The sequence below is a fragment of the Watersipora subatra genome, chromosome 1 (genome assembly GCF_963576615.1).
Source record: "Watersipora subatra chromosome 1, tzWatSuba1.1, whole genome shotgun sequence".
NCBI lineage: Eukaryota > Metazoa > Bryozoa > Gymnolaemata > Cheilostomatida > Watersiporidae > Watersipora > Watersipora subatra.
The window spans coordinates 5,603,678-5,631,217 of NC_088708.1; the positions used below are offsets into that span (position 1 = coordinate 5,603,678).

At 35.6% G+C, this 27,540-nt stretch overlaps 1 protein-coding gene across 1 annotated transcript in view; it reads right to left on the reverse strand.

Annotated features, from left to right (window-relative positions):
* Positions 1 to 638: 638 nt before the first annotated feature.
* LOC137407767 (cyclin-T2-like) overlaps positions 639 to 27,540 on the reverse strand; it is a 32,839-nt gene continuing 5,937 nt past the window's right edge. Inside the window, exons 4-13 of the mRNA XM_068094150.1 lie at positions 25,199 to 25,259; positions 24,878 to 24,940; positions 22,899 to 22,944; positions 20,914 to 21,004; positions 18,622 to 18,694; positions 15,879 to 15,955; positions 6,545 to 6,771; positions 2,205 to 2,378; positions 1,202 to 1,413; positions 639 to 961 (exon numbers count right to left, since the gene is read on the reverse strand). Coding sequence (XP_067950251.1) covers positions 1,239 to 1,413; positions 2,205 to 2,378; positions 6,545 to 6,771; positions 15,879 to 15,955; positions 18,622 to 18,694; positions 20,914 to 21,004; positions 22,899 to 22,944; positions 24,878 to 24,940; positions 25,199 to 25,259 — 987 coding nt within the window. The 3' untranslated portion in view covers positions 639 to 961; positions 1,202 to 1,238. The remainder of the gene's footprint in view (positions 962 to 1,201; positions 1,414 to 2,204; positions 2,379 to 6,544; positions 6,772 to 15,878; positions 15,956 to 18,621; positions 18,695 to 20,913; positions 21,005 to 22,898; positions 22,945 to 24,877; positions 24,941 to 25,198; positions 25,260 to 27,540) is intronic.

Consider the following 27,540-nt stretch of genomic DNA (forward strand, 5'->3'; position numbering starts at 1 on the left):
ATTTAACCTATGAAGAGTTAATACCGTGTTTCAGAGGTAGTTCTATAGCTCGATTTCATTTTAGGATCAAAGGTGTAGAATACACATATTTATTGCAGCATAAATCTTTATGCATGGCTGATGGTGTAAGGACTGCTTACGTTTTTCAACATAGCATGGTACAGGGGATAAAAACAAACTAAATCATACACTACAAAAACTCATTTAATCTAACTCATGTTTGATAGCTTATTTGGACTAAACTATTCGATGCTAACAATAGTGCATGTATTAAATATACTTGTTTAAATAAAACTTGACCAAGCCTTTCTAACAACATGGTAGATGTATAAGTAAATTACTTTGAACTTGCAAAACGAAATGAAGTACTCGACTTTTGCCCTGCAGAAAGGGATGACCAACTCAAATGAACTCTTTAGTCACCTGGGAGGCTAGTGTACGTATATCATATAACATCTACCTCTGCAACTTTGTGAATGACATGGTTAGCCGGAGATGAAAACCTCATTCTTGTGCACTTACACTGTGGTGTTAGAGGATTGGAAAGACATAAAATGGTTGTTTACCATTTCAACTAGAAATAACTATTCACAGCTTCTCAGCGATGCAGCCTTGTTTAAATCAAATGGTAGGTGGGACTATATAATAAAGTTGCTTTTATTAAGTAAAGCAAAAATCTGTATTTAATAAAATACAGATTGCCGTAACAAAAGATCTCACAAAAACTGCAAACTCATCTCATTGTCAATGGAATTCTGACTATCAAAAATAGAGGTAATATGTAGAGTTGGACAGGGTATCAGCATACAAATGCAGTATGTCATCGTGTCATCAAATACACAACTGTGACAGCGTGTTAGCAGGCAGCTTGCTTTTTGCAGTTAGGCAGTCATGGGCTGCCTAAACAGGATCAACCATCCATCATACACGATGTTACAGTCATTGCCTGCCGACAAGCCATCTACGAAGAGAAAGAGAACCGACTGCAACATGATACAGAGACCAATGAGAAGCAGCATTATAACCTCATGATGATACAGAGACCTATGAAAAGCAGCATAATAATCTCATGATGATACAGAGACCTATGAGAAGCAGCATTATAATCTCAAGTAAGAGCCTATTTACAGCTATGAAAATGCTTTGCCATTATCCTCAATATAACAGTCAGTAATGTGACAAGGAATGTTTTTATACGTACCAGTATCCATCTTCCTATAATAGACTAAACAGTTAAGTCAAGGAGGAGGCGGAGGCTTCGGTAGAGGCGGCTGAGGAGGTAAAGGTGGCCGCTGTTCCCCATTGCCATTCTCACCGGCTAGTCTCTGTTTCTTAACAGGAGAAGGTTCTGTTGCACTTCCTGACTGGTGCCGGTGATGGTATTGGTGTTTTGACTTACTGCTTTCATTGTTCCTAATGAATAGATGAACATTAGGCCTAATGATTATATAAGGGAGAGAAGATGGAGGGTGGATCACATGTTTAGACTATATAAGAGAAGATGGTGGGTGGACCACATGTTTAGACTATATAAGTAAGAGAAGTTGGAGGGTGGATCACATGTTTAAACTATATAAGCAAAAGAAGATGGTGGGTGGATCACATGTTTAGACTATATAAGTAAAAGCAGATGGTGGGTGAACCACATGTTTAGACTATATAAGTTAAAGAACATTGGGAGTGAACCACATGTTTAGACTATGTAAGTATGAGAAGATGGTGGGTGAACCACATGTTTAGACTATATAAGTTAAAGAACATTGGGAGTGAACCACATGTTTAGACTATGTAAGTATGAGAAGATGGTGGGTGAACTACATGTTTAGACTATATAAGTAAAAGCAGATGGTGGGTGAACCACATGTTTAGACTATATAAGTTAAAGAACATTGGGAGTGAACCACATGTTTAGACTATATAAGTATGAGAAGATGGTGGGTGAACCACATGTATAGACTATATAAGTTAAAGAACATTGGGAGTGAACCACATGTTTAGACTATGTAAGTATGAGAAGATAGTGGGTGGACCACATGTTTGGACTATATTAGTAAGATCATGCTAAATATTAGCAAAAGGTAAGGCACAAGATGTATCCTTACAAAGGCTATAAAGCAGGGGCGAGCTCCACAAACACATAAGCAAACTTCACAAAATATCGATTGAAAGTGCAATAACACCCTGTGATCCACCAGAATACTCACCTATGAGGTTTGGCATAAGGATTATTACTATATGACGGAACTGGTGTTCGTGACGAGGCTGCGTCATGTGGTTTGCCGCTTACACGCGCTGAGGAAGGGTGAGACTCCTTAGGATGAGGTCGTTTTAGGTCATTGCGGGCTAAAGGGCTTTCCACATGGTGTGGCCGAGATTTACTAAAATTAAACAAGTCAGTAGATAGTTTTTTGTTTTCATCTGGATAACAATCCCTGAACATCCCGCATTACAACCAGACTTGGCACTAATGAATTAAGATTTTAAGGTTCATACCCAATCGATTGAATGTTGGGTACCTAAACCCATGTACAACTGAGCCAAACCCTTCTCTGAAAGCAGCATTGAACAACTAAATGCTACCTTCTATAAAACAGCCAAGAGTTAGTAAAATAAAAATATATTTTAATGCTTGAAAAGCTTGTTTAGTTTAAAATGTCTGTTTAGTTAAAATATGAATTATTTTACTGTTACTCTGGTCCACCAGTGAAAAGCAATGACAGGGCTCCATTCAAACACATGCATTTGAGGACGCAGTAGCAATTCTTCAAAACAGCTCTATCGACGTAGATACAATTATTTCATGATAATTTACGGTTGCTATCAATTCTTACCTAAAATTACAGTTTTAAGGTTGACTTGCAACAAAATTCACATTACAGTTATTTGGTATCAAAAGATTCACCATGTCTTGCTCTGCTGTGTTGTAGTTGCAAAACATGTGGAAACGTGATTACAAGCTCTTAAAAGCTCAAAAACAAAAAGACGCCGTAGATTGGAATCAGTTTATTTTTCTGACGTAGTCATTACATTTGGTTATTGTTTTGTCACGTGATGTTCTCACGTGAATTGCAAGGCCAATAAAAAGCTCAATATAAACTTATCGTAGCACTAGTTTATGACAAACACTTCAGGTTTTACCGAAGACCCCGTATCAAATATAGATGCTCGCTACTTTACAGTTTTGTTTCGGCTTGGTCTAATCGTCTAGTCGTAATCTGATCATGTACCCATACTTCGCAAATACTTTCTGCAACATTTTTCGATTATCACAGGTGACCAACAGGCTCGTCATGTTTATCAGACAATGATATGTACTTCTTCGAGCTAAGGTTAAACAATTAAATGAATTTTTACGGTAAGTTATAAGATATCAGTGCTGAAAGTGACAGCATTACAATGACGATAAAATAGACGCGTAAGAACAATAGATATGGTTTTATTGAATGCGTGGAGTGTATTTGTGAAAATATTTCGACGAATGAGGTTGCGTGAAAATGTAAACAGAAGCCATCTTGTACAACTACGTCCCATTTGAGCCGTTTTGGAAAGAGAATCCAAACTACGGCGGTCTCATGCGGCTGCGATTAACTGTTCGTTTTTAGCTTTTAAAAACTTGTAATCACATTTCCACATATTTTGCACCAACAACACAGCAAAGTAAGACATAGTGAATCTTTTGATACCAAATAACTGTAATGAGAATTTTGTTGCAAGTCAACCTTTAAGTCAAGCATGTCGCTCAATGACTTGATGGACTGAGTGTTGATAAACACCTACACTTCTGTATAATCAGAACTACCGAGTAAAACTAGCAATTTTGAGCACATGTTAATGCAGTGTGCAGCTTACAACGATTAATAGACAAATGTAGATAATTTGGTTATTTCGACAGTATGCAGTTAACTCATGAGAGAGATTTATATATATATTTAGTATTTTATTATTTATTTTTAATATTTATTACCCTAGATTATTATTAGAGAGAGGTTTCTGTACTAGGTTTTATCAACACTGGTGCCTTGGAAGTTTGGTGTGCTGAAAGAGATCGCCAGGCGTGTCGATAAAGCACAGAGAATAAGTATCTGCACAATTATTCTAAAAAACCGTAAGACGGTCCATTAGTGCAGACATAAAAAATGTCAGTCGATTAGTGCAGGCATTAAAAGTGTCAGTCGATTAGTACAGGCGTTAAAAGTGCCAGTCGATTAGTGCAAGCATTAAGTGTCGGTCGATTAGTGCAAGCATTAAAAGTGTCGGCCGATTAGTGCAAGCATTAAGTGTCGGTCGATTAGTGCAAGCATTAAGTGTCAGTCGATTAGTACAGGCATTAAAAGTGTCGGTCGATTAGTGCAGGCATTAGAAGTGTCGGTCGATTAGTGCAGGTATCAAGAGTGTCAACCTATGAAGCCAAATTTTATGAGTTTGAATCCCGTTGCAAGCAATATTTTTACTCCAACCTTTAATCCTGGCTTCGTACAGACAGAAGCGGCTCTTTCCATAGTAAGGACTTCAAGTCACGAAAATGGATGGAAAGACTTGCGATTTGTCAAATATTACCTGGAAACAGCTGTGACGCAATATATTCAAATTAAAATTGCTCATTTTTTGCTGGGTCATGTAAAAATTGCCTTTTCAAAACCTTTATTTGTGAAAGCAGAGCACAGATTGATAGCGGATGACTTGAGACTAGCTAATGTTTATGAGAGGACAATTATGTAAAACTTATTTTTCCGTGAAGGAAGAAATTAATGCTAGCAATTTATAACATGACAACTAATGCGAGACAGAGATACGAACTTTGAAATCCGTTCCGACCTTGCTCTTCATGTCCAGAAAGTTGATATCACGCGGCGAGAAACTAAACACCATCATTTTTACTATGGATCAATAGCTTATAATATAATTGCTAGGTAAACATTACGAGTGACCATCTTATTTTTAGTGTGAATCTGTATTACATAGTCTATTTATGAGCCTGTAAATGGTTTGATATAATGCATTCTAAGTAGTGCTGGGCATGAGTAATAAAACTCGTTAAACTCGCGGATTTATCTTCTCTCGAATCTCGGGTAATAGAAATTTTGAACATTTCGATCTTGCGGGTTCGGGTTTTTGTACACGGATCCGTCGAGTAGGGTGGACAAAAACACGGTCTATTGCGCACTGCCCTCTAAACACTGTTTAAAACTCGTAAAAACATTTACAATAGCATCATATCCATTGAGCACATGTTCATCATTATTTTATGACACAAAATATACTGGAAAACTATAATTAGTATTATAAAATTCATTATTTACATCACAATCATTTATGACCTACCAACAAACGAGTTGTATCGATTTCTTCGCGATATCGTTCAAATAAACTTTGTTACTGAAATGAAGGAAGTAGGTAAAGATATTTGAAAACTGCTAAAAATGGAAGTGAAACTCCTGGTCTAATATATTGTGCAAAAATTAATTTGATTAGTTTACGCTGTTATTTAGAAATGGTTTTTGTAAACACAGCCCATGTGAATACCGGAATTCCAGCCGATAGAGATTCTGACACACCCTTCAAACTTGGGGTTCAAACTTCAAAGGGTTAATGTTGCGAGCACGAATATCGATCGTTAGAAAATAGTAAAAAACGATAACTAAATTGAATATAATTATAATTGCATTGTAAATTTTATAATGTCTGATGTTTGGAAATTTTAGACATAGCACCCGTATTAACAAACCCGATGCCTGCAAAACCCGTTTGTCAAGAGGTACTCGTGCCAAGCACTACCATCTACCTGATACTCGAAAAACTTGAACGGAAAGGGACGAGTCTAAACTCGTCGATCAAGAATTACTCGTGCCCAGCACTAATTTTAAGTAATAATGAACATAAGCTAATTTAGCTCAATTCCTGCATCAGCTATTCTGCATCAGCGACATCAGGAATCATACATGTATGCTTTGCAGCAAACAATGTTTTTATATGCCACAGCCAAGAACTACCCTTGCATGTATTTCTAAAACTATATCGGTAACACAAGCACTGCGATTAAGCTGAGTACATCTGGTGTAGATACATACATCATAGGAGATAGATTAATAGACAAATAGCAATAGAGAAAATCACTTTAAGGCAAAGATCGATTCCGCAATATTAACTTTATGCTGACGCTCTTCAGAACATATATAACAACATATTATATAAAATACGCTTTCATTTGTTTAAAAATATTACTTGCGCTATATTTCGTGAGACATACTGAGAACCTGCATCAAAGGCATATTTCATATTACACTTTGGAAACATTTAAGTAGTAGCTTTCCTAAAAACGGAATTTATTATACGCTAACACTCTTTTCTTTTACTTCCTTCATCCCTCCCCTTTGTCCTTCGCTTACACTTTGAGGAACTACAAAAATTCAATTTGTAAAATGGTACGGATGTATGACTTGTATCACTCTCTTTGGAATCTAACAGAGTAATACAAGTCTCTGTTTACCCTTGAAGCAGAATATTTATAACTGGAGACATATGCAAATATAGAGAGACCACCAACCTAGTTTTATCTCGGAACTCTCCATACTTCTTAACAGAGGCAGGATCCTGCACCGAGGTGATGGTGGATGGCTTTGATAAGGATTTGGAAGTACTGGCCTTCTCTGATAAGCTACTATGACTGTGTCCTGAGCTGAGCTTATGAGAGGTGCTCTGTGGCCGACTACTGCTACTAGGAGTGGGCACTGGTGAGTTGGGCCGTGAATTTGGACTCATCTCGGCTGTATGCTGCAGCAGAAAGACTGTTAGAGTAGAGGGATAAGATGTTGTGCACACAGAAGCAGAGATGTGGTCTCTTGTGGTGTGTTTAAGCTGAGAGATGGTATGTAGCTTAAAGCACATCAATTATAGCAGTACTGTTTCAGCTTATTCAGGTTTTTCAATATCTTGGCTTTCCAATGAGCCATTATTTGACATGGTGAAACAAACATTGGTTGGTGTTTATAAGATTTCCCTAGAGCTCTACCAAAGAAATGTTCAATAGTATAGGCTCGCAAATTATGACGTCACAATTTTCATACTCGGCGTTGTGTGCTCTTACCGCTTATTTTTATCGCTTACCGCTTATATTTATCAACTACGATAATCACCCTAGTGGCAGGCGAAAGTAGGACAACTCCAGGGAACCAATGAAGATGACAAAGGAATCAGTGTCATTAGCACTCCATGTACAGATTATTTCTGTGATAAGTAGCTCAGATTCCAAGCACCATACTATATTTTTCCGATGATATTATGCACTAGCTTTTTCTTTTTATTGTGATGTTGAGGGGCACGACTGAGACTAATTAATTTCAAGCATTGCGTGATCTCGCGAGAGTGCAATTTTACATATAGTCCTAGGGCCACACCAATACAGGTCACAATTTAATCGATGCGATTTCTTTACCTTTAGCAACAACAGTATATTTATTGAAGCATAATCATATTTAGAACGCAACATAAAAGCAATACGAATTCTTCAGATATTAATACTACTACAACTGCATTTCTGTATGGGACAAAAAATGTCATCATATAACACGATGTGATAATAATTACTATAAATGTTTAAAATGAACGAAAGGATGAAAAAAGCAAACTCTAACAATCACCCGAAATCTATTAACCCAGAACATGGGTTTATATTGGTCGGGCGTCAGCACAATCCCCGGGCATTGGTGATTATCTAGAATCCTAGTTTATTATTAGTGCTCTCTGGGTTTAAGAGCGCCGTATGTCACAGAAAAGCGCAACCTCAATGGCAGCGAAAGGGATCGACGACCTAAGGCTAAACGATAATTATGACATCACATTGTGGGAACCACAACCAAGTGTTTTTTTGCAGGACATACTTTTGACACCCTGTTTTTCATAGTTCTATTATTCTTCGTGTATTGAATATAGGCTCATTCGAAAGCCAAGACTCTGAAGTACTGAAATATATGATTAAAGTACTGATATAATTGATGCGCTTTAACACGAAAGCTGGTACGGTATTTAACATTGAAACAGAGAGGTGGATTGTTGATGTGGCTTATTTTACACATTCCTCAATAAAAAAAAACATGACAGCAGTAGCTGTAGAGCAATGAAGAACATTAACACATGATATACAACAAAGAAGGGACTGATGATCAATAACGTTGCAAAGTTATTGCTACATAATCTTGCTATGGTATTCAACCAGTCATGCCTCCATATACGAACTTAATACATTCTGGGACTGAGCTCGCATGTCAATTTACTTGCATCGCAAGGCACTATTTTTTATATAAAATGTCTAAGTACAAATTAATCCATTAGGATGCAATGAACAAAACACCTCAACAGGATATTACGATGGAAAAACGTGTTTTTAATTGTTGTAATCCAGTACATGTGCTAAAAATTAACAAATACTTCTGCTGTTATTATCGGCAATAAAATGCAACATAACTATGCACACTACTTTATGGAGTTTTTTAGATGTTCGAGACAGATGTTGTGGATTACGGGCATCTGAGAGAGACTTGAGAGCAGTGGTTTGGGTACACTTAACTTTTGTGACCCTATGTAATAGAAACTTTGAATTTAACTTACTAATGAATTTAGCTTATTAAACACACACTACAAGGTAAGTTTGAATCTTTCACTAAACTTCTTTAATTCTGTCGGTCGTATTTTTTGGTATCCTTTGTTGGTTAGCCGCGTTTTGCCTCACTTTCACTATAACTTTTAGCCAACCTTTCAACATTCAAAATAACTGATTCTAGGAGAACTATCGAATGATACTGTTCTCGAAAGCGGCTTCTCGCATACTTGGCCATATAAGGCCTTCGACAAACAGCCCGTATGCTTATATCCCAAAGATTACTTGTACCTGAAAGAAGCTTGCTTGAAAATCAGCTCATATCTCGAGTTTCTTGTTGTCGAGGCACTTGGATATAGAAGTAGGACTACTATATGCGCATAAAATTTGATGACATTTAACCATATAACTTTGTTTTTCAAGTTAATGACATTTCTATTAAAGGAACCTCCGATTTTCACCTACTCCAGTTGAGGACAATTCATAGAAAACCGATTTTCCGGACTGTAATTAGCAACTGTATATAACCCGTACTTCTATACATTCAGTAACAAGTCCACGTAAAACCTGCCCTGTACTACAACTTGCGCTGTGCTTGGACCCACACCTCGCTTTCTGCGCTTGTAACATATGATCTTCTCGTTTTTCCAAGCTGTAGCCAGCGACTTATCGAATCCGCATTGCTTGTCTGTCAATGTATTTCTGTGGTTTTTTGTCGAACTGTAAGACATTAAGCTTAAAAGTCGCTCTTTTTAACTCATTCGCATCCGACTAATATCCAGACGATTAACCTTAAAAACTGGTCAATCTTGAGAAAGTTGCCATAATTCAAATTACAGTGCAACCTCGAGATACGTGGTTAATTCGTTCCAGGGTTGGCATCGTATGGTGAAAAAAATCGTATGTAGGGGTATAGAGACCATTGTAATTATACAATGCAAACACTCCCTGGTAAAAATCATCAATTTTCTTTTTTTTTATAAAAATGTGTACATATTGACAATTAGCAACAAAATAGTATGTTAACTTTAGTAATTATAGTTACCTACAGTAACTGTATTGTATTTAGTGTATTTTAATGGTTATGATCTGCAATAAAACGCAAAATTATGTGTACCAAATGCAGTACGTACGGTAAGGAGTTCTTGACTTCAAAAGGTACGCATAACATAAACTTTGAATTCACTTCAAGTAAGTTTAGCTTGCTAAACCTACACTTAAAACTAAGTTTTAGTATGTATTTTGAACTATTTTACTGAATTTCAACTTTTTTAACGAAATTTTATCCTTCAGCAGTTCCTATCTTCCCTTTCACTATAAACTTTAGCCTATCCGGTTGAAACCTTTTTCAACCTAAATTAATAAGGCCGAGCGATGCAGTTATAGAAAGCGGCCTCTCGCACACTTGACTATTTAATGGCTACCGAAAAGAAAAATATAATTTTATTTTCTATACAGGACGTGCATACCTTTGGAGTACCGTGGCTTTAGCTGGTACATGTAGCGAGTAAAGCAGAGAAGAGGCAAAAACGTATCAATGCTAATTATGGTGCTGTACAATTGAAAATAAATTTAAAACGTAATGAATTGGAATTTTTTAGCAGGCTAAAAGTTGTCAATTCCTGTCCAATTTTTCTACTTCTACGAAAAAATTGATGGTGCAATGCAGAAAAATGCTAGCTAGCGCTTGTAAAAGGAGCCAGAGAATGTGGTACAGTAGTTTGTCTTGTATGAAATGTGCACAAGAATCAATGTAACCATACATACAAAGTTTGTGCGTATTTATACCCTAGGGGGGGGCAGGGCTTTAGCAAGTTTCAGAAAGTAATGTGGATGCGTCAACTATCTTGAGTAGCTAGTTATATGAGTTACATACATACATACGATGAATTGTATTCACGTGGAAGATAACAAGCCCATATGCAAATACATGGTTAAACAAGAAATTATAACATAAAATCAAAAGGAAACAAATAAAATGAATAAAATATGAAAAACATGCCACACAAGAGATAAATAATATATATTATACATGCAATGTTTTAATGTACCAGTCCACATCAGTAAATTAAACACTTGAAATATTTCTGCCAATGTGGGGTTTTCTGTATCTTCTACATCCTCGCCTTTACTAAATGGTTGCTCCTTTTGAATGCTGATCGCGTGCATGATCTAGCTCATTCAAATCTTCAGTCAGAAGCTTTTTTTGTGCTTGCTTTAATGGAGTCCTTGTTTTAATAATAATTGCAAATGCTGATTGGTTGCGATCATATTCCTTGACAATGTTAATAATACGTGTCCCTTCTTATTTACGACATCCAACTTTGTTGACATAGAAATCATTTTTCCTTCGTTTTGTAACGTTTGTATCGGTCTCAGATTCCATAGATAACTAATTAAATGTAGATACTTGTAGTTATATACGTATGCTGACTTAAAAGTTTATAGTAAAAGCTATAATAACGCCACAAATGAATATTTGCTCTCGCTTGTGTAGTTTACACGAAATTTTCCATGAGGACATGAGAGAAGTCGATCATCGTGTCTCTTCTAAACGTTCTAAGAATGTTTTCGGCAAACTATATTTCGGTGTCTTTTTTATTTCGACTTGTGTTATGAGCACACCGACGGCCAAAATTTAATTCGGGCGAAACTTTTCTCAAATTCGTATGGTAAAATGGTTATGAAAATGGAATGGTTATGAAAATGAATGGTTGGTGAAAAAGGTTATGAAAATTCGTATAGCGAGGTAAAGATATCAATGTTTGACTTCGTAAGGTGAAAAAATCGTATATCAGGGTAATCGTATCTCGAGGGTGCACTGTACTATTATAAGATAGAGACTTGAGATAATTTACTCCTTCAAGTTCCACGACAACCAGCCAAGTCTCCTCTTTCAAATGATATTACATTCATATAGACAACTCATATCCCTTTCATGTAGATCTGTGTCTCAAAGAAAGTAGTTTCAGAAAATTTCAGATTTTGAAAAAATTGTTATTTGCTAAAACAAAGTTAGACTTGCACCATAAAAACTGCAAAATATAGAAAGTTCGACTAAAATAGTCATTTATTACATACAATAAACAGCTATGAATATTATTTATACATACACAATTACTCTTGAACATGAAAATTATGAAACTCTAATTTCGAACTTCTCCTCGAGAGTATCATCCTTCAAACCAAAACAGCTAACCTACATGCCAATATAACTCAAATAAACTGCCATAAACATGTTTCGAGTTATAAAAATATGTTTAATAACCCTGTTCTTGACTTTTCAGCTTTCATATACAGCTCTAAAAATCAATATGATGCTATCGAAGGTGAATGATAACTTCAGGCTGACTACGGCTGACAGGCTAAATAGTGCATTTTTATTCGAGCATAACGATTCAAATTGGCAAAATTAAAAGTTAGTAAAAACTTTGAAACATTAAGAATAATGAATTTAAAACGCATTACATTTACAACCGTTTATATTACAGCGGCTACATTTCAACAAAGAAATCATGGGTCATAATCCAGAAAACACGGCAATAGGAAAATAAACTTTGAATCGTCAGCGCTAATTGAAAAAACTGTTTGTGTTGTATGCAATTCTCAAATAGCCGACAATAAAATTGTTTTTAGTAACTCAATGTTTGGTCAAAAGATCAAATGCAATTTTCAAAAGACAATTCGGGGTACACAAATCTAAACCCACACTTTTAATACATCAGTTCCAAAACTGGCCATTTCAAATCATTGAATTGAGTGCCCATTTGAATTTGACTTAAATTACTATGAAATTGGTGAGCTTCATAATAAGTGCTGCTACTCATTTCACAAAAATCAACTACATTGTCTGTAATGGTCAACATGTCTGTAATGATGTCTGGAATATTGTAATACAATGTCTGGAGTATTGTAATACAATGTCTGGAATATTGTAATACCATGTCTGTGATAGTTAGTGCGATATAACATCAAAATATTCATGCAGATATTTCAGAGGTTTGAGATACACTTCAATAATAAAGAGCTAGCCACCAGCAAACTGACTCAATTTTTGGCAGCAACAAAACTGGGAATTGGGAATTCAAATTAGGTATGACCAGACCTGCCAACCCTGGAGTGGAGAAAGGAGTGACAGTCAATTTTGGGGACAATGAAAACGCGAGGATTTGATAAGTAGGATAAATTTTCATAGCGTATAAAAACACCACAGCGAAAGATAATATAGCTTCATATGGAAACCACATGTCGTGGAGGTGGAGGTTATTGATAGATGAGAATGCCACAAATATGTTTATACATAGTTGTTTATTAGTAGTAAGTATATGATTACTGCTTGAAGATTGGGGCAAAAAACAGGTTTGCTTGAGTAGAAGGGGCAATTGCGTGACACAGGCGTGAGATACTGAGGCATGGGGCAATTGCGTGAGTCTCACGCCCAATGCGTGAGAGTTGGCAGGTATGTGCATGACAGTCATACGTGAGACGCAACACATGTCTACATAATTATGATACTGGCCTACAATTCACACATTTTATATCTTGAATATAACTAAAGTGCAACTAAGTGACAGGGTTGGCATAGTATTTCCCATGGCAGTTATTACCGCCGGTTTATACCGCCCCGGGAAAAACTCATTTTAGTCCAAAAGTGGGAAAAAGCGGGAAAAACTTAAAAAACCTCTTTTTTGACAAGTCGACTAATGCCTAAGCAAAGAATAACAATACACTTATACCATTAGCTGTCATAGAGCTTCTTTATGACTCTTTAACAGTACACAGGCTAAGAAAGCGCATAACCTTTATACTTGGTTTATTTATTAAATATTGAATGAAAAGACCAGATCACAAGATAATATTCATTTATTTACATATATTAAATAGTTATATTCAATGAAAAGCCAAATTGATATGTGTGAAACATGACAGTAAGCATAATACAACAATTAGAAAATAATTGAAAATCAAAAACACGTGAAGATAATGCCAGGTAGTCGAGACCGGTGAACTGAACAAACGAATTAGAGTATTGAGAATTGATTGTCCAAGAAAAGTTAATCCTCGTATTCGGCCAAATCATACCCTAAAAAATTGTTTTTAGGTTTTGGTATCAAGCTACCAGTTTGAACATTTTCCCCACTCCAAGCCTGTTGTGCAGCTTGGTTTGCACTAAGGAAAAAGTGCTAAACAATACACGTCAAAACATTTCTATTATTGGACTGTAAAAGGCTCATCGTTATTTAACGTTGGCCCGTATCTTGGGTGTTGATTTTTTCTAATGTTTCCCAATTTTAAACACTATTTTATTTCCATTGCTATTGATTGATATAAATATGGCGTCACACAACTAATTGTTTAGTCAAATTTTTCATTTTTATTAAATTTCATTTTTTTAGCAAAATATTTGGATAAAAAATTTTGGCGTTATAATATTTCCTAGTTGTTCCCGGTTTTTACCAGTTGTTTCCGGTTTTTACCAGTTTTTCCCGCTGCCCTGGGAAAAACAGTTTTTCCCGGGAAAAATGCCAACCTTGCTAAGTGATATATATATAGTCAAACATGGATAACTCAAACTTCACGGGACCGAGCGAAAGTGTTCGAGTTATCGGAGCGTTCAAGTTATCAGAGCACTGTCACAAGTCCATGTATTTATTTATTAATTAGTAGATATATGTACATATACAAACTATAATATAAATCAAAAGCATAAATGGCTTGTCTCAAATTAAATACATCTAATGTAAAATTTAAAAAATATTTATCAAAAAGTATAGATTTTTTATCCCTTGAGATTGGTTTGTTGTTTGAGGTGATGTCATTGCCGGGATGTTTTTTATATTAAAATCGGCAAAACTTGATCGCTGTTGAAATGTTCATAAGAAAAGACATTTTTTTTCTCCGAGCGTTTTAACCAAGATCAATTTCGCCATTTTTTTTCAAGTTTATGCGAAGATTACCTCACTTTCCCTTGCTTCCGAAGGGCAATCGCTAAGCGGATGTTTGGTAAAAATCAAATTTCACCAAACCTTTAGAAAAGTCGTTGACAAAAATATTTTGCCGATGATGGTAATAACGAAGCCTATGAACTACGAAAAGTTGAGGTTTACCTCTATGGCTTGGAATAAAGTGATTTTCTAAAGCGATAACAACCGTTTCGGTAGCCGTTGGGCTAAAAACTGTTCGAGTTGACAGAGTTGAGATCGAGTCATCTAAAGCAATTTATCATTACGCGGGAGCGGACCAAAAAAAGACGTTTGAGTTAGCCAAGTGTTCGAGCTATCTGAGGGCGAGTTATCCATGTTTGACTGTATATATTGTATATATATATATGAGATATATGTATATATATTAGTGTTGGGCCGGTATTGAGTTATCCGCTCTTACCGATACCGAGGGATTCTCGGTATCCGAGGACACCAATCATTTTCGGTGTCAGCTAGGTATCCGCGGCCGATTTGAAATGATCGGTATTTATCCGTAAAAGCCTACCGGTAAATGGTTATACGGATATCCGGAGATTTTTAAAACGCTTCATGATGAACATGCTACTCTCAGCACGCATTGGCGAACAAATTCAACGAAAATTTCCACGCTTACTGTATCTACTATTATATTACGTTACATTGATAATGCCACCAGCCTCGAAGGTTTGGGAGTTCTACACAGATGGGAGGACGTATAGAGACTCTAACGGGACTGGACTCTAATTGGACTGCATATAATTATGTGATTACATTACCTGATTACAATATGTGATAGTAAGATTTTTTTAAACTGTTTCAGTATATTTAACAAAGAGAGTTCCTTGCCATTATCTATCTGTTCTTTATTATACATAACGTTTGTATTAATAACTATATTTTTTAATAGAATAAACAATAAAAACATCTATCATGAAAATTATATTTCCATCTTTCTTTTCTTTTTTGGCTTTCTAAAACAAGGAGTCTCTTTGCCGTAACAATATACTGCTGACTAGAGAATGTTTTTTTTGCACAGGCTACTTTTTGCACAACGATAAAAATTGTTCGCGACAGTTATGATTTAAAGTTTAAACCATTTAAAGACACACTGATAACCACATACCGAACAATAGTACCGACAATACCGAACTTTCTTAGTTGGCAAAGGATACCGAAGATGGTAAATACCGAGGATACCGATACTGGAAAAACCGATAAAAATGTACAAGGATATCCGATCCGGCACTAAATTAGATACCGGCCCAACACTAATATATATATATATATATAGATATCCCAGACTAATAAACTTGTAAACATACCTTAAACTTTGCAATTAGTTGATTGATTATTTTAGGATCTGCTTTCTCCATCACACTGAGAAATATATCAGAGTACTCTACAAGAGATGAAGAATGTATATAGTACTAGCTATACAACCCGGCGTTGCCCGGGTAATAAAAAAAGACTTTCGATAGAAAATTGATTTTTATTTAACATATAGCAAAATTTGCCATTCTAACTTTCAAACTACATATCATGAGAAAAGTGTTTTGTTTAATTGAAATAAATTGAGAAAATAAAAACTGTAAAGATTTTCAAGCTTTGTCAAACCACTTTTACACTTCATATCAAGTGAAAAATGTTTCGCGCAGGTCAAATAAATTAAAAAAATAAAATGACTATAAAAAGGTTTAGATGTAAATGTGAAATAATTAGCAAGTAATAGCTAAATTAAGTCGGTTTTGCTACGATTACTATATAAGATGATTCATTAATGATACAACTAATACGAACTGAGAAAACAAAATAGAAATCCCAAATATGTAGAATTAATAATAACAAAAAAGGTTACTGTTCCACCAGAAGCTATTCATCAAAACTGAATACGATGATACTGGTACAAATGTAAAAATGAAACATCGTACTGTCTTTGACCAAACGGAGAGATAATGTCAAGGATCTTCTCATGGAGGCAATATAATTGACCACGTGAGAAGAATTGACTTTGACCCCAGATATAGTAATTGTACCTTACAAAAAATATTTCTTACAGGGGCATTGTAACGCTTGGCCGCATTGGTAAAATAATCAGCGTGCGCTATAGCGACACACACACACACATACTTTAAGAAATATATATATAGTATACCGTAAGTCCTCATGCTCAAGCCCCGTGGCTTGTGCTCGCAAACAGATAACTCACGAAGGAAAAAATAATCCTCCAACAAGCCGCCTGTGATATCTAGCCGCCCTTACCAACAAGCCGCATATGCCCACAGACCGTGGCTAATGACTGAGGTTTTGTCGTACTTGACCCCTTTGGGAGCGAGAGTGTCGAGATGGGTTTCGCTATACCCAGTCCTCTTGATTAAGAAAACAGGCTACATTAGTACGCCTGAAAAAATTTTTCTTTTACTTCCAAGTTCGAAGTAAAATTCCTGAACCCTTGCATCAAGTACTTACTTGCCATGCCCCAGCTAGATTTTTATTGCTGCTGTTAAAGGGCTGATAGGCTACACTGTAGGTTTTTCATGAAGGTTTAGCACTAGTGGACGTGGTTGTATTAAGTTAACGAGTTCAGTCTTGCTGCTGCTAACAATGTGAAATAACTGAACGCCTGTGGCTTGCTGCAATTTGTTTGATGTGGTGAGTTTTGCACTCAGTTTGGTTCATAGTTTCTGCTTCGATGTCAGCAGGTAGTAACAGCTTCCAACCACTTGTCTCTCGTACGTCACGAACTCATCTCGACTTAGAGTGATAAATTCTTCTTTAGTATAAAGTATTCTATAAACATGACCTTGAAAATAAACGGAGTAGGTCGCCAAAACCCCGTACTTTAATAAAAGTGTATCATGAATGCGATTCTATGGTTATATCAGAGACCGCATTTATCGAGAAGCTGCCCTGAGCCCCACGTAAGTTTTAAAAGTTTGGCCTTTAGCCGTGGTATATGACCTTGAACCAGAAGCCCCGCCCGACGACAAGCCGCGCGGCTTGAGCACGAGGACTTGCGGTATACTGTTTACGCTTCCATGAGCACCCACTGAGCCATTTTCTGTGCATGTACTTGCTAACTTTAGTACGAAAAGGTATAATTGAACTATAGTGATGCAAAACTATTTAATAACCTCACATTATGCACGAGTCTTTTTCTATTTATTCACCAAATTTTTGATCCACTTGAAGTTAACCAATGCGTTGGCAATGTGCTAACACTAGGTATAAAATGCACAAATGCGTAAAAATAATACCTCAATTTTCAGTAATGTTATTGAATAAACCTAAACCATTGTCAAAAGTACCCACATGTGAATCTCTTTTGATAATTTTTATTAATATTAAGTCTTTCAATGAGTTTTTAGATAATCAAAAAGTAAAATATGCTTGCAATGAATAGACGTAGCAGTCGCTCAAGGCCACATCACACACTCAATATTATTAACTTACTCTGCTGCTTTTTCAGTAGATGCACTTATTATTGTCTAAATATGTCAGAGTTGACCAAAGAATTTAAGGGCATGACCCAGCATTTTGTAAATGATAGCAACCGTGAGTATGCACAGGTCACCAACTAACTAGTTGGAGATGGCAAAAGGTTTTCAAGTTGATCATCTCAACAAGCATGTACATTCTATCAAGTAAATAGAAGATTAATGCTGTGAATGGCCTGAAATATGGTGATCACTTGTAAGACTGCTGCATGAGCATGTGGTGCTAACAGATCGTTTCACCGGACTATAGTCGAAAAGCACCATAAACTATCAACAGACTAATTAAGGATGGACCGCTATCACTATGAATGCGTCAAAGTGTAGGAATATATGAAAAGGACAAGAGATAAATTGGCATGAATAAAGAGAGAGATAGAATAGCGATGGAGAAAGAGCGAATTAAGTACAGCAAGGGTGTGTATCAGTTTGATGAGACATTACAGTCTGATATACCAAATACCTCAGGAAAATGTTCACGCTTACTCAAAAAAAAAAATAACATAAAAGAGTTAACGGATGAAACTCGTAAAAACCAAAATGACAGACATTTACAGCGAAAGACTCCACATACCTTCTAATTGTTCTGCAGTAAGTGAAGGGGCTATGTAGTGCCACCAATCTTTACCCTCTTTAGAAGGCTGCAACTACAATAAGAGGAGGTTACATGAATCCGGGTTACAGGAGCAATGAATCCAGGAACAAACATAATGTAACACAAAACATGAAGTCATATTGCTAAAATTAACTGCCAAGATAAATCAATGGTACATTTATATAAGTTAAAGCAGAGTTTGCAAGTAATCTTTGAGGAGAAATAACAGTTTCCTATCTAGTATAAAATCTTCCACTGAAAAAAATTCTACATGATCAAATCCTAGATTATAGATTAATGTTGTTGTAAAGGATGCGATTGCAATAAAAAAATCTTAAAAAAGTTATACACTTGTTTTAGTAAAAAGCTTTTACTAAAAACAAACTATGCTGACTTGTCAAATGCAAACAACAAAACCGCATCAAGCTGATGCACAACCGAATAGGTTTACCAAAACACGAGCAAACATACATCTTCTTGTAGTTGGATTTTGTGGTTTGGAATGGATATGGTAACATATTCTTTATAAAAAGTTTACCAATCATTTCAGCCAAGCTTCTACCCTAACAGAACTTTTTCAAACGTAAGATTTCAGCACATATTTAGCTTCACAGCCAAAGTAATTTTCACGACACAACGGCTTAAGTTTTTCCAAGTATTGCACTTTAGTAAACCTGTTACTCAGTTCTACTTGGATTAATTACATACATTAATTTTTAAAGAACGCTAAACAGTACATTGTTTTAGTACGTTAGTTATAAATAATGGATCCTAGGAAGACGAGTGTGAGTGATAATAATAATGATAAGAAGGCAATGCTTTTTTCAGAATCGAAACAAAAATTATAACGTTTGGTTCTTTAAACCATAACTGTCACGTACAACTTTTATTGTATTTACTAGGTAAACCAGACACGCTGATTCCGATTTTGTACTTAAAATAAAGATTAGTCCACTAACTTTCAGAGTAATGAAGGCTTTTTTACAGCGTTTTAATATCGGTCTCGAAAACAACACGATCGGTACAACAAGCTCTGCCCATAAATACGTGACGTAACCTAGCTTTTTAGGAACAGAAGTTACGTAGGGATGTTTAGACCGATTTAGAATAATAGAGATGGGTGTTTTAAAATAAATTAATATCTAAATTCAGCTTTAAAAATAATCTGTCTTTTCTAAAAGGTAGATAGAACTATTTAACATTGCATATTTAAAAAAGCGTGATAACAACGCCAGCTTGTGATAAAACCGCGCTTTTTGAGCTCATTTTTCTCGGCGTTCAGCCTATTTAAACATCATGTAACAAGTTACGAGCAATTGTAAATAGTTTATATACCTTTCATAAAAGACCGAGATTATTTTACAGGCTAGATTTACATGTAGATAATAATGGGTTTTAAGACACCCATCTCTATTATTCTAAATCGGACTAAACATTCCTAACTTCCGTTCCTGAAAAAGCTAGGTTTCGTCACATATTTATGGGCGGAGCTTGTAATGCCGATTGTGTTGTTTTCGAAACGAATATTGAAACGCTTTAAAAAAGCCTAAATGACTGAAGGTTAGTGGACCAATCTTTATTTTGAGTACAAAATCGGAATCAGCGTGGCTGATTTACCTAGAAAATAGGATAAATGTTGTACGTGACAGTTATGGTTTAATAAAGTGAGTGGCTATCGTGGGGAAGAAATGTAAGAAAACAAGGGTAAGGTGATACAAAGAAACAATGCATGAAACGGGCCAATCTAAGAAAATTAACAAGATAAAACAAAAGATACACATAAAACAAGATATATATATATATATATAAATAATGCCAATTTCAAGTTCACAGGTAAGACACAGGATTAAGGATATGTTCACAGGATCAGGTAAGACCATCCATCTACCTAAGCCCTGTCTCTTGTCTCACCAAGACCCCATTCGCCTGTTTTTACCGTGAAGCCAGTGTTTTCAACACGAAAGAAAAGTGACAACAAAAGCTTTTTTGGATCATCAAGTTTCCTACACAGAAGTATTTAGTGCAAAGTTTTAAACAAATTCTTATGGGAATAAGAAATGATGGCTCAAACACACGATATACAAAATCTAGAAATGGATTAAATTAATATGCGATTAATAATCCGAGGCGGTTCTTTTGGATGCCTGACTATAATTGACAAAGGAACTGTTAATGAGCCAGTACAACACGGACATTATTCTACAAGTCGAAACACATGTTTCTTTTGTATTTTTCTATCATAATCATAAAGACTAAGCAATGGAAACTCACCTCCCAGTCACAGCATTTACAGGAAAGGTATATACAGGTAGCTGCAATCACTTGTGGAGTGTATCGAAGACAAAGATTCGTCAGCAAAAGACTACAATGTATAAGAATTCTGGCTAAATGCAGTTTTAACACGAGCAGCCAACCTTAGTTTTTAAACATCTATGATCTAGAACAAATTGGAGTTTGAACAAAAAATTCGAGCTATTTCGGACACCTCTGAAATAAATCAGAAAAACTAATGACAACTCTGTTGCTTACTGACACTTTTTTTTATTTCATCTTTAGTATTCAACTATTTAACGGAGACGTGTTCATTGTGAGTTTACGAAATATGGACAGCATTTTGTGTTTGTAGAATTTTATTAAAATGAAACACGAGCGATTTCTACACTACTTCCATTTACACAAGGATCTGAGGCGAAGACGCTAAAACACGAGCTGCTACAAAAACAACACACTTCCAAGCATAGCCTTCTCTAGTAATCAGATATTTTATGATAAAGTTGGTGTATTTTATATACCGTATAGTTCGCATATAAGCCTATCTTGCGTGTAAGCTGACCCTACCCAGAATAACAGCCTTGAAATCAGAGAATTTATAAGAATTCACCCATAAGCCGACCCTATAAATCGTAACATGCCATATCTATCAAAGCAAAAGGTTGCAGAAATGGATGTAGGTTTAGTACAAAACGTCTCTTATAGGTGAGTAGTTGTATAATTAGCCTATCGTGTCTCCGCTTAATCGAAAGGAAACAACCATGTTTGCGCTGAACTAGTGGAAAACAAGTTTGCATCTCACGCTGACCTTAGTTTAGATTTGCAAAAACTTTTTTACAGCTATTTTTTTTAGCGATGATCAGATGCATTACAGCTATGTAGGTTTCACAAACTGTAGATCAATGAACTTTTGATGATTATCTATTGGGCAATAGTAGTACTTTTTATTTAATAATTTATTTTTAACAATAATAATGGCGGAAGCTATAGTAATAGTGGTAACTCGTCTGACTAATAACAAACTCAACTTGTCGACTGCGATAATACGAAGAGGACAGAAAGGTGTCCGAACTCATTCCGCAACACATTTGTGGCTTTTTATGGCATCGGATGATGTAAAACTTTATGCTAAATAATTTGGTCAAATGTTATGACAACTTACATGCACCAATGCCAAATATTTGATTTTACAGAATATACAATCATCCTGATAAAAAAATTATTTGGTAGCAAAAAAGTTAACGGTAGTGGTCAGGGTTGGAAAAAATCATGATTTTTTTATTTAAATCAGATTTTGTTCAAACATAAATTACCAGTTTTTTCATAACTGCTAACCATACACCATAATAACCAGTAATACACCATGGTTATTTTTTCATAATAATATTATTTTATTTTGTTGAAGTGTGCCACAAGAAAACATTAGCAACATAACAAAACAACTTTGCATCACTTTAATTTATTAAAAGTTGTTTTTATTTTAACTTTGACCAAGTTGTGCAGTTCATATTCACAGTAGACCTTCTACAAGTCACATTTTTTGGAAGTCAGCCCTTGAGATGGGAAAGTTCTGAAGAAAATAAATCAAACATGATATTTTAGGATGATTTAAATCACAGCCTTTGACATGGAAAAAAAATCATCAAACATTATTTTTTTAAATGATTTTAATCGGCCGACCCTGGTAGGGGTAACATTATGAAAAAGCAGTGTAAGACATTCGTTTCCTTTTATCACTACATGCAGACATTTTTTCAGTAAAATCTTATCAACTGTACTTGCGATACTATTAATGCTGATTAATTAACGGAGCTTGCTAAAAAATCCAAGGCGCGAATGTCATTAGACATGCTCAACTGATATGCAAGAGCAGAAAAGTAAAAAATATTATATGTGACATTGATGGAACGCTCACACTTTCGCAATTTAAACCTAAACACGAACAAAATAATGCATTGTAACCTACATGGCAAAAAGTTGCTTACCTGTTTGTTGATAGAAAATATGATAACTGTGACAAATCTTTTGGTGCTACAAAATACAGAGATAATATTTGAAAGTCTGAGGATGAACGATTAAGCAGAAGAGTACGGAAGGATAGGTGCAAGTAGAAAGTATATGGGCAGCTAACAAGGAGAGCCAAGACAGTATACAATTGACATGAACAAAATAAGAGGGAAAAAAGAAGATAAGTGACCATAAAAAGCAAGCATTAGTACTCCGTGTGAATTAAGGTTATAAGCAGGAGAGAACGAGTCCACACACACCCAGTAGTTGCCTCCAATTCTTCAAGCAGGAAAAATATGATGTTATTCCATAGGCTTGCTGGTTGTCTAGCTAGCGGTGAGGAAAGTAAATGACACCTTAATTCAACTTCAGTAAGAAAACACAGAGGCCTAGCACAAGAAAAGCCTGACAATCACTGGCTATTTGTGGTATCTGGCAACAAGAGAGGAATGAACACCTACAGATATGGGGAGATAGGCACGAGTCTTAAAATACTGATTTGCATGATGCTTCATGTCAGGTTCTCTGAAAATGTGATATTCAATAAATTGATACTTTACTGACAGGTTTGGAGAACACTACATTACAAACTGCTAAGGTGAGTTTCACAGTACTATATGGGTCATGATCTCAGAAAGTGGGTCAAGTTGGAAATTATCAAAATTTAGATAGTTGCTCAGCTCAACAATGGAAAATTTACAAATTTCCAAAGAATTTTGTTCCTATGTTGGTTAGAACTGATTTTATAGTCAAAAGTCTACATGTATCTTTTTAAAGCGGTTGAAACATGAATTCAAGAAAATCGCGTTTAAAGTTTTGAGCCACCTAACTATTTGTTTACAGTTAGTCACCTTAGCAACCACTATTAAATTTAGCTGTAATTCCACATATACACAGGTTCTAAGAAAGAACTTTATGCTGAATCTGAATATTTAAATTAGAGAGTTCTAACTATTTCATGTTTATAGATAATATTAGCTACAAGTTGATAACCAAATTTTATTGATTGCAAAAATTTGATTTGTTATTGCACAAGAATATAGTAACATAAAATACCTTTCACCTTGCAGACAATACAATGAAACCGATTTCTAAATCCGAATGGTTAAATTAAAATCTTTCCATTATTAGTGGTCCGTATTAGTCCATATGTAACGGCTTCTTATCCTATCCAATAATGATCCATAACTAACGACTTCTTGCTCTTCTAACTGTGCAATTATTTCTTCATAATCATCTTTGGCATCGATTGAACTTGAAAAATCCTCTACATCAAAACCATCCGATAATAAACTATCAGATAATTCTGCATCAGCTAAATTGCCAAATTATTCTTCAAAATTCTCATTTATATCTTTATTATCAACTGTATTAATGAAAAAAACAACGATCGTTTGACTTATGCGACGCCATGTTTTATTATTTGTGGTTTGCATAGCAACGGCTTTGCAAGGCAAATTAGGACAGTTTTAAGCTTCTATTAGTTAAACAGAGTTTGGATTTTGAAAGAGCATACTTGATGGGCCTAAATAAATGTAACTTTAAAAATACAACAAATGCACGTGGCATTGAGTTTACTAACTTGCTATCGCTATTACGCAAATTTAATACGTGCGACTTAACACCACTTGGAGAGATCACGACCCATATTATATCTGTATACACGCTAGGACTAATGTAAGCAATAACTGTGCTCAGGCAATAATATGGGCCACAGTTTGCAAATTGCAGGTAACAATCTCAACAATGACGGTATGGAGGCAGTTATGTGAACATAAAATTATGGACAATATTATGGACTACGACTGTAGACAAGCAGTGAACTGGACCATGGCAAAATACAGCCAGTAATGTACTTATTATATAGTGGACCAAGACAATAACAGGAAGTTTTGTGAGCTAAGGCTATATCCAAACAGTACTCTGTTGGCAAGTATAACAAATGTATATGCCTTACCTTTAACCATCTGACAAAGTCTAACTACGTGTGTGTTTGAGTGGTCTATGGTCACTTTGAAACCTACAACAACAATCGCTATGGACGCATGAAGACTGTCAGCAACTGTTGTCGTGTAGCTAGAAGCACACAGCTAACCTGACCTTCCGGTCTAACAACAATTGCATGCACAAGTCCCTAGCAATACAACATTGCAATTTGTTGTGTAGTTCAGAGGTGTGCGACCACGAGGAGAAATTCGTCTCCGAGTGACGACCACTCTCAGTCATGTGTGCGGCACAAGAACCGGATACAAGGCTTAATACCCTGTAGCACACAGACCTAGTGTTTGTAGCAGGATATTCTCATTGATCACCAACTCCTGCACCTTCTCAAGATAATCCTACAAAAACAAATGAGAATGTGAGAGCCGATTTATATCAACAAGAATATCTGATTGGAGTAATCATATGAATTAAGAAAAGCACTTTACTAATAGCCAAATGCCAACAATGTAATGCTAGCAAAAATAAAACTGCATGCATCTGACGATGATGAAGATATCAAAAAATGACGGGTCGGCATTACGAGGACCTTGAGCAGTTTATAGGTGCATAGGAGAAAACATAGGAGTTAACATAGGAATCAACGTAGGAGTAAACATACGAGCTAACATAAGCGCTAACGTAGGAATTAACGTAGGAGATAATGTAGGAGTTAACGTAGGAGATAACATTAGAGTTAACTGCTTCAGAGCTAAGAGGCTATACCAGCAGGTAAGGCCATATAGCATTGTGTAGCGTTTAAAATAAGGCTTTTTGTAAGTTGGAAACCAAAATTCCTAAAAGCTCCATTATTTGTCTTGTGAACTATTATAACTGCAACATCAGAGGGTCACAAACATTTATATGCCCACAGTTCAAATGTCAGGCAATTTAAATCGACCGTATACAATTTATAGTTAAAATACCCCTAACTTCTATGTTTTTGAATATTTATTTTGTATTCCACAAAATCATTAAATGCAGATTATAGAGATCCAATCACATGGGATTATAAAAACCTTTGGTTAAGATCTAACAGGCCAGTATGGTGTTGGAGCTGGCAGGATAGGCATAGAATGAACTTTATACGGATTATGAAACAAGTTCAAATGAATGAAACTTAGTCACCTCCGCTACCATCAATAACTTGCTGGTTGGAATAAGGCTGAATACTCAAGTGTTCGACATTTTTTATAAATAATTAGAGAGCCGAGACTAAGCAATGGAGGAGTTACAGTGCACCCTCGAGATACGATTACCCCGATATACGATTTTTTCACCTTATGAAGTCAAACATTGTGATATCTTCACCTAACTATACGAATTTTATTTCACCATACGACTTTGAGAAAAGTTTCGCCCGAGTTAAAATTTGGCGATCGGTGTGCTCATAACGCATGTCGAAATAAAAAAGACACCGAAATACTTTGCCGAAATAAATATAGTTTGCCGAAAACATTTTCAGAACGTTTAGAAGAGACACGATGATCGACTTCTCTCATGTCAGCATTCCGCGTGTAAAATTTCGTGTAAAATACACAAGCAAGAGCAAATATTCATTTGTAGCGTTATAATATATTTTACTATAAACTTTCAAGTCGGCATACATATATAACTACAAGTATCTACATTTAATTCGTTAGCTATGGAATCTGAGACCACTACTTTACAAAATGAAGGAAAAATGATTTCTACGTCAACAAAGTTGGATGTCGTAAATAAGAAGGCACCCGTATTATTAACATTGTCAAGGAATATGATCGCAACCAATCAGCATTTGCAATTATTATTAAAACAAGAACTCCATTAAATCAAGCACAAGAAAGAGCTTGCGACTGAAGATTTGAAGGAGCGGTCATGCACGCGATCAGCATTCCAAAGGAGCAACCAATTAGTAAAGGCCAGGAAGTAGAAGATACAAAAAACCCCACATTGGCAGAAATATTTCAAGTGTTTAATTTACTGATGTGGACTGGTACATTAAAACAATGCATGTATAATAGATATTATCTCTTGTGTGGCATGTTTTTCATATTTTATTCATTTTATTTGTTTCCTTTTGATTTTATGTTTTATTTTCTTGTTTAACCATGTCTTTGCAGATGGGCTTGTTATCTCCTATGTGAATACAATTCATCGTATGTATGTAACTCATATAACTAGCTACTCAAGATAGTTGACGCATTAACATTACTTTTTGAAACTTGTTAAAGCCCTTTCCTCTAGGGTATAAATACGTACAAACTTTGTACGTAAATACGTACTAACTTTGTACGCATGGTTACATTGATTCTTGTGCACATTTCATACAAGAAAAACTACCGTAGCACTTTCTCTGGATCCTTCTACAAGCTTTAGCTAGCTAACAGTTTTCTGCACTGCACCAGCATTTTTTCTTTTAAACCACAAGAAAAATTGGACAGGACTAGACAACCTTTAGCCTGCTAAAAATTCCATTTTATTACGTATTAAATTAATCTTCAAGTGAACAGCAACATAATTAGCATTAATACGTTTTTGCCTCCTCTCTGCTTTATTCGCTACAATATACCAGCTAAAGTCACGTTACTCCAAAGGTATGTACGTCCTGTATAGTAAATAAAATTTCATTTTTCTTTTCGGTAGCCATTAAATGGTCAG